This window comes from Alosa pseudoharengus, unplaced genomic scaffold, assembly GCF_046254945.1.
Source record: "Alosa pseudoharengus isolate Yale_2024_CS ecotype anadromous, Long Island Sound unplaced genomic scaffold, YU_APseudo_1.1 YU_APseudo_1.1_scf_13, whole genome shotgun sequence".
In the NCBI taxonomy this organism is placed as follows: domain Eukaryota; kingdom Metazoa; phylum Chordata; class Actinopteri; order Clupeiformes; family Clupeidae; genus Alosa; species Alosa pseudoharengus.
The window spans coordinates 28469556-28484555 of record NW_027468598.1 but is presented as its reverse complement, the minus strand read 5'-3'; the positions used below and the strand labels follow the sequence as shown (position 1 = coordinate 28484555).

At 44.7% G+C, this 15000-nt stretch overlaps 1 protein-coding gene across 2 annotated transcripts in view; it reads right to left on the bottom strand.

Annotated features, from left to right (window-relative positions):
* rsrc1 (arginine/serine-rich coiled-coil 1) overlaps positions 1 to 15000 on the bottom strand; it is a 164414-nt gene that overhangs the window by 33597 nt on the left and 115817 nt on the right. For both annotated transcript variants that reach the window (XM_076282759.1, XM_076282761.1), the window contains exon 7: positions 3071 to 3139. In XM_076282759.1, coding sequence (XP_076138874.1) covers positions 3071 to 3139 — 69 coding nt within the window. The remainder of the gene's footprint in view (positions 1 to 3070; positions 3140 to 15000) is intronic.

Sequence of the window (15000 nt, the reverse complement as noted above, 5' to 3'; positions counted from 1 at the left end):
ACACACACTCACACACACACACACACACACACACACACACACACACACACACACACACACACACACACACACACACACACACAGACACACACACACACACACACACACACTCTCTCACACTCACACACACACACACTCTCTCTCACACACACACACACACACACTCTCTCTCACACTCACACACACACACACTCTCACACAGGCTGGATTTACTCCCCTCCATACATTACCTGCACTGGCTGCCTATTAGTCTCTTATGAAGCAGAGAAGCAGATCGCTGCTGATTAGCCTTAATAAATCTGATGAGTGATGGCCAGAACGCTGTTACTGTAGGAAGAATACTTTTTACAGTAGTTTATTTGGTGCCATTGAAATGGCCATAGTCTCTCTATCTCTCTCTCTCCACCTCTCCCTGCTTGACCCCCTCCCTCCCTCCCTCCACCTCTTCCTTCCTCCCCCTCCCTCTCTCTCTCTATTCCTCCCTCCCTCCCCCCTCCCTCTCTGGGTCGTAAGGTTGATTTAGGGTCTGCTGTCTGAGCGTCTGGTCCAGCTTAAGGCAGAGGAGACACCAGCCCGCTCTGCTTGAGGGGACACAGACGGGAGCCAGGGCTCTGGAGTGGGGCTACAGGCCAAAACACTGACTCACACAGCTCACACAGCTCGGTTAGCTACTTGGGTTTACCTGGTGAGAGTTGTTCATGTTCAAAATTTCTTCCTCAATAAGTTCATTATTTAAAACAAATAATTTGCATTAATTCAAAAATGCTTGATGAATAAGTGCTTTAAAAAAAAAAAGTGTTTTTTTTTTTTTACTTGGATTTACCTGGTGAGAGTTTTTAATGTTCAAAATGTCTTCCTCAATAAGTTAATTATTTAAAACAAATAATTTGCATTAATTCAAAAATGCTTGATGAATAAGTATTTAAATTTTGCCGTTTAGGTGTCAATTGTTGCATGAATCCACCTGCATGTCGTCGACTGGGTACATTTGAAGAATGTCACACCTTTACTGCTTCTGTGTCCCAGAGTGCATCATACTGAAAAAGCAGTGTTTGAATTTCATTGATTTTTTTTATTTTTTGAAAGTCATTGAATTTTTTTATTTTTTTATTTCCCACCAATCCAAAAGCTACAATAAGGCCTTGACAAAGACGCATCATGATCGACATGTAACAGAGCCGCAAAAACAATCTCAAAAAAACGCAATCTCAACTCTCACCTTCATGCGATCTAACTTTCACTACATCAGTCAATTTGATGTTTAATGTTAGATTAATTAAGATGCTGACCATTCCCGTTCTTTTGTCCAAAGTTTGTGTCAATCTGGCATCATCAAGTTTTTCTTGTTTCCTTCTGTAGACTATCAACTAAATAAATAAAACTAAAAGTGCAATAAACACATACGTAAAATCATGAGAGAGAATCGTGATCTCAACTCTAAGCAAAAAAAAAAACAATTGTGATTCACATTTCATTCAGAATCGTGCCGCCCCAACATGTACCCACTAGTGGTCCGAACTGGTGCTAGTCCATGGGCAGCTCAGCACACTCACTGGTGCCCAGTCAAGGCCCAAGGCCAAGGGTGCCAACCTCAACCTCTGAACAACCACGGCTTAAGAAGGACAGCAACTTAACAGTCCATAACCACTCTATCACAGTCTAATAGGACACCACCACCTCTCACACACGCCCTCTGCGACAAACTAACCTTGCATGAACTGACACACGCACACACATACACACACACACACACACACACACACACACACACACACACACACACAAAGACACACTTGTAATCATCTCTTGAGCAGGTCACCCCGAGCATATTCATTTCCGTGGTCGTGTGTGCCCCGCTTGCTAGGACAGGCTTAATTTCATTAAGGCATCGCAGCTCTTTATTACGCCCAGCACTTTTGGGCCTATGCCGCAAATTGCTCCTGACTTCATTTCAATATGGCTATCGAGGTGATTGCAAAGGGGTGGGGGGCCTATCTCTCTGTGTGTGTGTGTGTGTGTGTGTGTGTGTGTTCATGTGTGTAGGGGGGTTGGGGGAGTGTTGACATGAAGAATTTACTGTCTGCAAAAGCAAGCACATTCCACCCCCCCGAAACACACACACACACACCCCGACCCATGCATTTTCTTTGTACATGTACTGTATGTTTGAGTTGTCACCTGGTCTGGGATATAGAGGGGTAAAGTGAGGCCTGCTCCCAGCCCACTGACACTTAACTGTAACTTACATTACATTACCTATTCCCCCTAAAGCCATACAGCACATTACATACCAGGGACCCAATCAGAGAAAACTGCACGCAGATGCTACACTGTGTAAATAAAAAAAATAATCTATCTCAGGTAAATAATCATGACAACCTATTGCATGTGGATATATGTCATATTAAAATGTGTCTCTCTGGTCGTTTCCACCACGCAGGATGATGCCTCGTCTGGGGACACACAGCATGTCCCAACAAGGAGGAGATGCCCTTACTGCCACATACACAGTGCAGTAGGGCGTGCCCATTCTGTGCCATGGAGAGTGTATTGGAGAGGCCCATTCTGTACCATGGAGACTGTGTGTAGTGGAGATGTCCATTCTGTACCATGGAGACTGTGTGTATTGGAGATGCCCATTGTGCCATGGAGACTGTGTGTAGTGGAGATGTCCATTCTCTACCATGGAGAGTGTATTGGAGATGTCCATTCTGTACCATGGAGACTGTGTGTATTGGAGATGCCCACTGTACCATGGAGACTGTGTGTAGTGGAGATGTCCACTCTGTACCATGGAGACTGTGTGTATTGGAGATGCCCATTGTACCATGGAGACTGTGTGTAGTGGAGATGTCCACTCTGTACCATGGAGACTGTGTGTAGTGGAGATGTCCATTCTGTGCAATGGAGACTGTGTGTATTGGAGATGCCCATTGTGCCATGGAGACTGTGTGTAGTGGAGATGTCCATTCTGTGCCATGGAGAGTGTGTATTGGGAGCACCCTCTGTATTGGAACAGAGAGGACAGTAGCCAGAGGGGGGAATAGCCGTTTGGTGGCGCACTACTCACCTTCCTCCTTCACCTTTCTGGCATCCTCGTCTCTCTTCAGCTTGGCCCGCAGGGCTTCATCCGTTTTAGCTGAAGGGAGGGAGGGAGAGAGAGAGAGACTTAAACACTTAAAAAACTAACTTAACTTACCACAAAAAAAAAAAAAAAAAATATATATATATATATATATATATATATAAACATAAAAATATACATTTAGCTGGTGATGTAGGCTATGAATTAAGACATTTTACCAACATTAAAAATGTATTTTTACTATCAACACATCTGCCAATCCACATCCACTCTGTATGTATGAAGCATAGGATGAACATAGTAATCCACATCCACTCTGTGTGTATGAAGCATAGGATGAACATAGTAATCCACATCCACTCTGTGTGTATGAAGCATAGGATGAACATAGCACTCTGTGTGTATGATAGTGTTGTCACGATACCAAAATTATGACTTCGATACGATACCTGCCATAAATATCACGATGCTCGATACTAAAACGATACTACGGCGAAATCCTAAGATATCTGGAGAAGAAAGGACTCATACCTCCTCCAAGTGTATTGAGTCATTTGTGTTGAATTTGGTGCACTTTTGTAGTGTGTAGGTCAATTCTGGGTTCTAAACTTCCTACATAATTATTATTTTTTTTATAGTCAGTAAAATAGTAGGCCTACTTTGTGTAATTAAGTCCTTTATTGTTTGTTATAGTTCATTTACATTGTGTTGTGGCAATAAAGTAGCTTTAAATAGCCAAACTAGGCTAGATCAAGGTCAGTGTTAAAATTACTGCATGCAAATCACTGAATGCTATGCAGAGAGGCCTAATCTTCAGGCCATCTGATGTACAGTATAGGCTACCCTAGGCCTTCCCGTGTTCATGGGATTTCTTTGACGGTTGCAAAGGGGAAAATGTGAGGACAGTCTTCTTTGTGCCCAGTGTACAAGTACGACGTTCCAACCACTCAGGTCTTCGTCAGATAGGCCTACACCATTACCTGTTGCAATATATCTGTGTGCATTCCTACATTACGTCTATTTCTTTGATAACATGATTTGCTACCACGTACTGTAACAATAAGCCGCTATTATTATTAGGACTCAACACGCTTTGGTGGTGTTATGCTGTGGGCTTTAATTAGCGCATTTCGGGTAGCCTATCCTACATCTGGGCAATAATTATTGAACAAATTGCAGTCTACATGCCATGACAAATATTACCAGTAGTAGGCTGCTACTGACCGAACATGAAATAGATCGTTTACAACAGGGGTCGGCAAATAGTGGCCCGCGGGCCAATTTTGGCCCGCCATTGATTCTATCTGGCCCGCGAGATGACGTTAATTTGCTGTTGAATGAATTTTTTTTTTAACCCCATGTTTTTAAAAAGAAAAAAAGGCCTACAGCAATCCCATCAATTTCAAAACATTTATTGAGGTATAGATGATAGTCCTACTAAAGTGACAAAACAGGTGGAACATCCTTGCAGTTATCCATGACGCACAGGTCGGAACGGTATTGGCACGCGAGTGCGCGTAATCTTGTGCAAAAAAAAAACAACAGTGTCCTGTCTCCCTCTTCCAGTGGGCAAGGTCAAAAATAGCCTATGTTTCGTTAAATTAATAGGCTTGGCATTAAGAAATGCAGGCAGGCTCAACACATACCTCTGCTTCCATTCTTCTTTGTAGGTCCTGCATTCTGAATCAATTTTTCTTTTCAAGGCTTTTGACAACGACATTTTGCATCGATAACTAGCATATAGCAATGTTCAGCTAATCATTTACACGTCATCCAAAAGAATAATATTTGTAGCCTACACATTAGTTACGGCAAGTTGCTAGGCAAGTCGCCTGTTTCATGAGAGACGACAGGAGATGCAGCAGGCGGCATAAAAACAGCGCACATAAGCAAATAAACGTTTTTAATGGAATTAAATTAAATGCATTTTAAAAGTTAGATGATGTTTATTTTAATATAATATAATAATTAATAATTTAAATAGTAGGCCTATAACCCCCCCCCCCCCCCCCCCATTACAAAAGCTATGGCCCGCGATGCCATTGTCTGAAAAAAAATTGGCCCGGGTCCAAACGTAATTGCCGACCCCTGGTTTACAAGTTATGGTAATGTTATTCTGGCGTGAACATTGCGCTTTCATCGCGTTAGCACCCTTGATTACAGCTCGTTATGTCTCGTCAAAATGATTACAGCTCTGTCTCGTCAAAATTCATTGATGAAGGAAGGTTCGCTTTATCCCAGAGAACCATACTCGTTTCACTTAGGCTAGACTAAAACATAAGAGAAGAACTTGGCACTAACCATGTAGTCGTGTTTTCTATAGCATATTCGTTAACCTGTCGTTCTTTGAACTCTTTAAAAATGTTGGGATATATCTGCAAGGTGTTTAGCCAAGTTCCATGCGTAGCCTACTGCTTTTAAATGACTTTGTGTACCTGATGGCTTGCCTTCACGCGATGTATCCGAAATAGAAATAGCACACCTTTTGTTTTATCCACAAGGCCTAGAACTGTCGGCAAAGAACTATGTTGACGTTGGCTGCGCACTCACTCACTCAGAGCTGCCTGCTTGACACGCCCACTTGCCTAGATGCGTGCAAGGAGCAGTGGGAGCAGCAGTTGACACAGACACAGAACGTTATTATTTTAATAAAGTATCGATTCTAAAAACGTCTGAAAACGTATCGTTTTTTGCGTGAAGGCATCGCGATACCTTTTTAGTATCGATACACCGTGCAACACTAGTGTATGAAGCATAGGATGAACATAGCAATCCAAATCCACTCTGTGTGTATGAAGCATAGGATGAACATAGCACTCTGTGTGTATGAAGCACAGGATGAACATAGCACTCTGTGTGTATGAAGCATAAGATGAACATACTGTAGCACTCTGTATGTATGAAGCATAGGATGAACATAGTCATCCACATCCACTCTGTGTGTATGAAGCACAGGATGAACATAGCACTCTGTGTGTATGAAGCATAAGATGAACATACTGTAGCACTCTGTATGTATGAAGCATAGGATGAACATAGTAATCCACATCCACTGTGTGCGTATGAAGCATAAGATGAACATAGCACTCTGTGTGTGTGAAGCACAGGATGAACATAGCACTCTGTGTGTATGAAGCACAGGATGAACATAGCACTCTGTGTGTATGAAGCACAGGATGAACATAGCACTCTGTGTGTATGAAGCACAGGATGAACATAGCACTCTGTGTGTATGAAGCACAGGATGAACATAGCAGGCAACCAGGAGACGGTTCAGGAGCCGCTTTCAGTTCAGAGACACTGGCACAGGATCCAAGCCCATGTTAACAACCTTACTGCTCTAAAATTTCCCAACAAATTCCCATTGCCATGTAAAATAACAGTAATTTAACTTGCATTTATGGATGCATTCAAAACTTGTTGACTTTTTCAAGAGATAACAACACAAATACTAACACCTTGTAAAGAACTCAATAATATGCCAAGGAAACAACTCAGAATCAACTCATCTGCATAATCCTACAACACAAGAGTTGTTGTTGTTGTTAATGATGTTGTTGTTGCCGTGACAGCTGCACTAAGAGGCATCACACCTGAACTTGAGACATGAGCGGTGCTTTCAGTCATTGAAAACTACCTTCCCTGCTAAACACGAGTGTCACTCCCTTAAACTCCGCATCAAACAGCCTCACCATCGGCGGCGTCATGAAGAGCTTTAAGTGCACTTCACAAACAGCAGCGGAGTTGTCAGCCCCGAGACTTCTGCGTAATATCTTTAGGGTGTCACCCCGGCACTCCACTTACCCCCCACCCCTTCTCCCTCGGAAAGTAATGATGATGAAGGAGGAGAGGAGGAAATATGACGGGGTGAGAGGCAGGACTACCAACAGCCAGCGCCCGTTAATTAATTACATCTCTGTTCGCGCGCATCATTTATTGTACTGCATCAGGGTCTCAGAGGAGCCATTGGGCTTTATTTCACCAGCGCTGATGAAGATGGGGGGTGGGGGGGGGGGGGCATCCACGCTCTCACAGCATTACCTTTACCTAGTGACAACATGCCAAGAGGAAGAGAGAGAGGGAGAGGGAGAGGGAGAGAGAGAGAGAGAGAGAGAGAGAGAGAGAGAGAGAGAGAGAGTGCTGTTTGAGAACAAAACAGAGGGTGGGAGAACTTCTGCAATAAAATGAACAATCAAGGGAACTTGGATGGGCGCTTTAATTTGCACAAACTGCTATTGAGGGGTGTGTGCGTGTGCTTGGAGATCTATTCAAAGCACGCACCAAGAGGTTGCGGTTGTGTGCATAGCTATTTGCTAGACAGCGTGTGTGTGTGTGTGTTAATTGTTACGTAAGAGACCTGAGACCTCAGAAAGTGTGCGCACCACTTTATTTGCAAGTGAGAGTGCAAGTGTTTGTTTATCCACAGTGATCTGTTTGCTAGTGTGTGTGTGTGCATATACACACAGGCACACACACACACACGCCAGAGGTCCTGAACCCCACCCCTGATGACAGAGTGTCTTTGTGCTGTAATCAGCGCAGACAAAGTGTCCGTCACGCTTCACTACACGGCTGGCTGCACTCACTGTTAGTCCTCTCAGCATGTTAAACACTGAACTGGCCACACAACCAAAGCCAACTAATGCGCGCGCATGTGTGTGTGTGTGTGTACACTGACGCACGCCTTACACGGACAGGCAATTCCTATGAGGGGCCCTTTAGGACATTATTCAGAATTACCTCTCACACACTATACTGAAACCTCTCACACACTATACTGAAACCTCTCACACACTATACTGAAACCTCTCACACACTATACTGAAACCTCTCACACGCACGAGTGAAACGCTCTCATATACACAACTGAAACGCTCTCATACACACATGTGAAACCTCTCATACACACATGTGAAACCTCTCATACCCTCTCATACACACATGTGAAACCTCTCATACACTATACTGAAACCTCTCATACACACATGTGAAACCTCTCATACACTATACTGAAACCTCTCATACACTATACTGAAACCTCTCATACACTATACTGAAACCTCTCACACACTATACTGAAACCTCTCACATGCACGAGTGAAACGCTCTCATATACACAACTGAAACGCTCTCATACACACATGTGAAACCTCTCATACACACATGTGAAACCTCTCACACACTATACTGAAACCTCTCACACACTAATATGAAAATTTTCATATTTTCATGATTTCATATATGTGTGTGAGAGGATTTCATATGTGTGTGTGTGAGCATTTCATATGTGTGTGTGAGAGCGTTTCATATGTGTGTGTGAGAGCGTTTCATATGTGTGTGTGAGAGCAATCTCACTTGAACAGGAAGGTGTTGTCGTCAAACAGGAAGAGCGTCATTGCGCGCATCCAATAGGAAGTTGAGCACATTTCGTGGGAAAGGGTCTACTGTGTCGCTATCATTGAATGGCTGACCATGTCAAATCAAACTTCAAGCAACAACCTTACTAAAGCAGCTGCCTTATTAAGCACTATATTGTCTTCAGCAGACACTATAAGAAGTGTAACAAGACCTCTAACAACTCAACAAGCAGTTCATAGACTTCGGAGGCATTCTGAAAGTGGGTGGGACATTTCAGCGGGGGGTATGGGGCTCCTCCGCCAGAAACATTTTTTTGGACTATATGCAATTTCCTGAATTCTGGTACATTTTAACAGGTTATTTAGATACTTCTATATAACAAAATAAAGCTATTAACTCAATGACTAATTCGGAACCAGCTTTATTAACCTCATGATATAGTTAACCATGCAGTTGCAATATCTGTTAAATTAAGTTATTTGCTTTGAATGCAACCCCGGATTGGCTATCGGGAGCCTCGGGAACTTCCCGGTGGCCGATAACTTTTTGTGCCTGAATGTCGTGAGCTTAAATATATTGTTTTTGAAGTTCATTTGCTGCGCCCTCGCGGCACTTCAGCAGCCTAGCCTACATCTAGAACGGTCGCAGCCCCTTACTCGCAGTTTCCCCAAATATTAACAAAGTAGCACTCACAAAAACTTAAAGTTAAAAAAATCGTTATTCTTCCACCGTCCAGTCCAGCAGCTGTCAACATACAACGGAAAACAGGCTATCTGCTTTAACTTTTTTAATCTAGGCGGCATTCAACCCAGTCCACCCAGAGTCAGAGGCCTACCCTCTGTGATATGAATGAATGTTCTGCCTTCATATGCTCAAGCAGGCCTTTATGTACATGTCGCAAATGTAGAGTCCGACTTGCTGCAGCCACAATCATCTTGAAAGTAGCATAGCCTAGGCCTGAGAGGAGATAACATTCTGCACAATTTACACGGATGTTTTCTCCTCTGTTGATCTCGCGACGTTGTTGGCGAATTTGTATATGCTTATGAAAACAAAATACCACGTTACTGAATTTTGTCCCGACTCCCGAGTAAAATATTTACCATTTTTTTTGTAATGCCTTACATTAGCCTACCACGTTACAAATTAGGCCCATTAGGCCTACATTATGCCTACATTATGCCACTTTTATAACGCGTTACTCCCAACACTGTATAGGCACAACAAAACACTAAGAGGGGAATTATGCATGCATAATTTAATAATAACTCAATAGGCTACTTGGCTACGCAATAAGGTTTCCATTACAGCACCGCGGACGTTCAATGAATGCATGAAAGCGGATGGTTTGTTTAAAAATCCCGACAGTCTTTCAACTACATGGAATGTAATAGTGATCGATCATCAAATACCTCCCCAGATTTCATTGCCATCAGTCCCAACATTTAACAATATAATCAAACCGTCCAAAAGTAAATTAAATATCAAACTAAACCGAAAATGTCATGCTTTTGAAGGCCTACCAGTATGCCGCTCCAAGAAACGCATGTGTCAAAATAAAACTCGGATAAGAAATAAAGGGCTGTCTCGAATACAATCCTAAAGGCCTGTACTTTGTCTTATGACCCCGGTCATAATTTGAGGATGTACAGTATCTAAGTAGACAAACTGGCTTCAGATATCCAACAGAGTGAATACGAGATTGTGCAGTCTTAGTTGTGGTTAGTGACGTGATGCTGTTAATGGGGAGTTTTACATAGCCTAGCGTAAACCTATAGGTTATTATTTATTTGGCGTACCTATAAGGCTTTTTTCCTTATCAAAAGTGAGGGGGACAACTGATCTCTTCAACACTGCAGGGGATTTGCCTCTTTTACATTACATTACATTAGGCCTAGGCTACATTACATTACTCTTGTCGCTGTGTGTGTGACAGAAGCCGGAGCTCCGCGATTATCCGCACCCTGCTATGAAACACGGTGCTTTTCCGCATGGAGAAACGGAGGGACACGGAGAACAAGGTTAATATAAATATGTCCGTGTCCCTCCGTTTCTCCATGCGGAAAAGCACCGTGTTTCATAGCGGGGTGCGGATAATCGCGGAGCTCCGGCTAGTGCTTCCATGATCCGGGGGCGGGAAGGGAACAGGGAGGAAAGGGTTGCGTCCACCGTTGGAGTAGAAACTGCTTGTTGAGTTGTTAGAGGTCTTGTTACACTTCTTATAGTGTCTGCTGAAGACAATATAGTGCTTAATAAGGCAGCTGCTTCAGTAAGGTTGTTGCTTGAAGTTTGATTTGACATGGTCAGCCATTCAATGATAGCGACACAGTAGACCCTTTCCCACGAAATGTGCTCAACTTCCTATTGGATGCGCGCAATGACGCTCTTCCTGTTTGACGACAACACCTTCCTGTTCAAGTGAGATTGCTCTCACACACACATATGAAACGCTCTCACACACACATATGAAACGCTCACACACACACTTATGAGATTGCTCTCACACACACATATGAAACACTCTCACACACACATATGAAATGCTCACACACACACATATGAAATCCTCTCACACACACATATGAAATCATGGTTTTCACCATGTGTGTATGAAAGCATTTCAGTTGTGTATATGAGAGTGTTTCACTCGTGCGTGTGAGAGGTTTCAGTATAGTGTGCGAGAGGTTTCAGTATAGTGTGTGAGAGGTTTCACATGTGTGTATGAGAGGTTTCACATGTGTGTATGAGAGGTTTCACATGTGTGTATGAGAGATTTCACATGTGTGTATGAAAGCGTTTCAGTTGTGTTTATAAGAGCGTTTCACTCGTGCGTGTGAGAGTTTTCAGTATAGCGTGTGAGAGGTTTTAGTATAGTGTGTGAGAGGTTTCAGTATAGTGTGTGAGAGGTTTCAGTATAGTGTGTGAGAGGTTTCAGTATAGTGTATGAGAGGTTTCACATGTGTGTATGAGAGGTTTCACATGTGTGTATGAGAGATTTCACATGTGTGTATGAAAGCGTTTCAGTTGTGTATATGAGAGCGTTTCACTCGTGCGTGTGAGAGGTTTCAGTATAGTGTGTGAGAGGTTTCAGTATAGTGTGTGAGAGGTTTCAGTATGGTGTGTGAGAGGTTTCAGTATAGTGTGTGAGAGGTTTCAATATAGTGTGTGAGAGGTAATTCTGAATAATGTCCTAAAGGGCCCCTCATAAATTCCTGCCAAATCTTGTGTAACTCTTGTGTTGTGTATACAGGAATACAGGACCACACACACACACACACACACACACACACACACACACACACACACACACACACACACACACACACACTCAAACCTGTGTGTGTGTGAGACTCGAGACTCTAGAGCTCAGTCATGTTCACATACACACTCTGTTTGTCCAGCTAGAGGAGAGGGATTAGGACCCTGGGCTCTGTCCCTCTGTGTGTGTGTACTGTATGTGTATGTGTGTATGTGTGTATGTGTGTGTGTGTGTGTGTGTGTGTGTGTACTGTACGTGTATGTGTGTGTGTTTTAGGAGACTCTGAGAAGAAGAGAACACTGAAGGTATATTCAACATCGATCAATCTCTCTCACTCTCTCACACAGGTTGTAGCCTGCAGGCCTGTGTGTGTGTGTGCGTGTGTGTGTGTGTGTGTGTGTGTGTGTGTGTGTGTGTGTGTGTGTGTGTCCATCTCCTCTCTAGTCTGAATGTTCCTCTCCCCAGAGAAAACTTGATGCCCCCTACATGCCTCTAGATAGCAGCTGCTGCATAGTGGACCAAGGCCTTATAGCTACCTGAGGCTGTTTTATCAAACACTCAAACACACACACACACACTTTTTAAACACCCGCTGCTGACATGCTGACATGGATGCCGTCTCCTAAATAACATTGAAGCCCGTGCGCACACACACACACACACACCAAACATCTCATGCTAACACATACCCACAGATACGCAAACAGACACACACATCACTTGCCAATACAACCTTCGTCTCCACTCAGACTCACCCTCAGACAGACGCAGACGCACACAAACCGTCTCCTCAATAACATCCACACAAGAGCGCAACACATCAACACATCCGGCAACGTAATTTCATCTCATCTCATCTGCTTAAACACACCCACACAGACGACACACACACACACACACACACACACACACACACACAGCGTAGTTGTGCTGAGATACAGACTCTGTTATTGGAGGTATATTTCTTGGCCTATTAGCCCTAGCCATCCACTGCCCGGCGCTCGCTGGCTGTTGAGTCGGGCTTATTGGATTAGGTAATAAAAAACAAAGTGTCTGAGTCCAAGCTAAAAGACTTTGACTTCATCTGCACTTCATTCCATCTTGGCTGGGAGGATGGGGCCTGGTGCGCAGCAGCCATTGAAATCCAATTGTGATTATGTGTGTAATTACAATCCACCAGGCCCCTGGAGCCATGTAGCCACCAGAGCTATGTTTCATTCAAATGATCTCTGTGTCTTCCCTGAGCACAGACACACACACACACACATGTACACACACACACACACACACACACACACACACACACACACACACACACACACACACACACACACACACACACACAGAGGCTGGAGGCAACAGCACACACTCAATCACAACACCCACACACTTGAGATCTCGTTCCTACATACACACACTCACAAACACACAGGAAAATCATCTCTCCCTCCCTCCTGGACCGATTAGCCGCGGCTCGTTAGCGTAAAATGTAATAATGCAAACATCAGGTGGAATTGGGGCGGCCCCATTACGGCAGAGCGTACCCAAGATTGATGGCCGACGCCGAGGCGCTCGCATGCGGGGGCCACCGCCCCGCTGCAATTTAGATTCAATAAGCGCCGCCGCAGCTAACACTGCCGCGATCTGATTTATCTCTCTTAGCGTGCCGCTAACTGCTAACCGCTAACGCTAACCGCTAATACCAGAGGGGTGGTTGAGGTTGTTGGGGGGGGGGGGGGGGGGGGGGGGGGTTAGGTTAAGTCTGTGCTAGTTTCCCTGCTTTTACTCTATGATGAGAAGGGGCTATTCATTGGGAGATCGTGCCCAGCATGGGGGACAGTCGGCCCCGAGTCCCCAGGGATGATATTAAGCTGATAGGTTATTAAATTCAGAAGGGCGGCGAGGCGCGGATCGGTGCATTGCGTTGCGGTGTGGTGTGGTGTGGCGGCGGGGGTGGAGGTGTAAGCGATGCCGTGTAAACAAGCGGTGGAGGAGGGAGGGGAAGGAGGGAGGGAGTACAGGAGTGCTGAGGCACCAGGATGTCATCTTCTCTTTTGTCTCAGTCTCATTTGAGAGACCCGACTGCACTCAGCTGGAGAGGGGAACTGGCACGGTTCACATTCCTGTTTTTTAATCAGGAATCAAGAACGCTCCAAATATGATAACCAAGCGCTTTGCAACATTAAATGTGATATCAATAACACAAAAGGGGTGATTTGCATAAGTTTGTATGTGAGGGAAGGTTTGAGTGCAGAATTCGAACACAGACACAGACACACACACAGTCCAACCTAGAGAATTAAGGAATGCCAAAGAGGGGATATGCCTCTCAGGGCTGTATTGATCACTGTAGCCCCTCCCAGCAGGACACCACTGGGCTGGCCAGCAGGGCTGTTTAAATTGGGGTAAGCACACACACACACACACACACGCACGCACGCACGCACGCACGCACGCACACACGCACACGCGCACGCACACACACACACACACACACACACACAGTGTCCAGTGGCAGGGGATTCCCCCGAAGGCTCTACTGACCTCACAGGGATTCCCCCAAAGGCTCGCACAGACACAGAGACACACAGACGCAGCAACGCACAGATAGAGACAGAAAGGCAGGAAAGTGGTGTGTGTTCCAGAGCTCCAGAGCTCCAGTGATTTGGGTAAACAGTGGAGTCTGTGGGCTGGAGGTTGTAATGGGTTCAGAGAGAGGCAGAGATTTGTTTGTCTGTCTTGAGGTGATTTAGAACAAGATTTGTGTGTTTGGATTTGCATGTGAGTGTGTGCGTATGTGTGTGTGTGTGTGTGTGTGTGCGCGCGCGAGCACGCTTGTGTGGGGGTGGTTTAGGGATAGGGTTGGGATAGCGGACATGCCCTCAAGAACACACACACACACACACACTCCTGTGTTTCTCCCCATCTTATGAGCTCTTCTGTACAGCCTCAGGCTGCTCAATCAGACACAGTGCTGGGTGGTGAGGCCGTTCCTCTGTGATTAATTACTCACAACTGAATATCACTCACACACACACACACACACACACACACACACACACACACACACACACACACACACACACACACATTTGGAGACAAGAGGAGAGGAGTGGATGGAAGGGATGAGGGGGAGGAGGAGGAAGAGAGTGGGAAGAGGAGAGGAGAGGAGAGGAGAGGGGATGGGAGAAGGGCCAGACCATCACCTCTCCAAACATCTCTGAGCTGTTCTACTGCCACTGGGGAACTCCTCCCTATACTCTGTCTCTCTCTCTCTCTTTCTTTCTTTCTCTCTCTC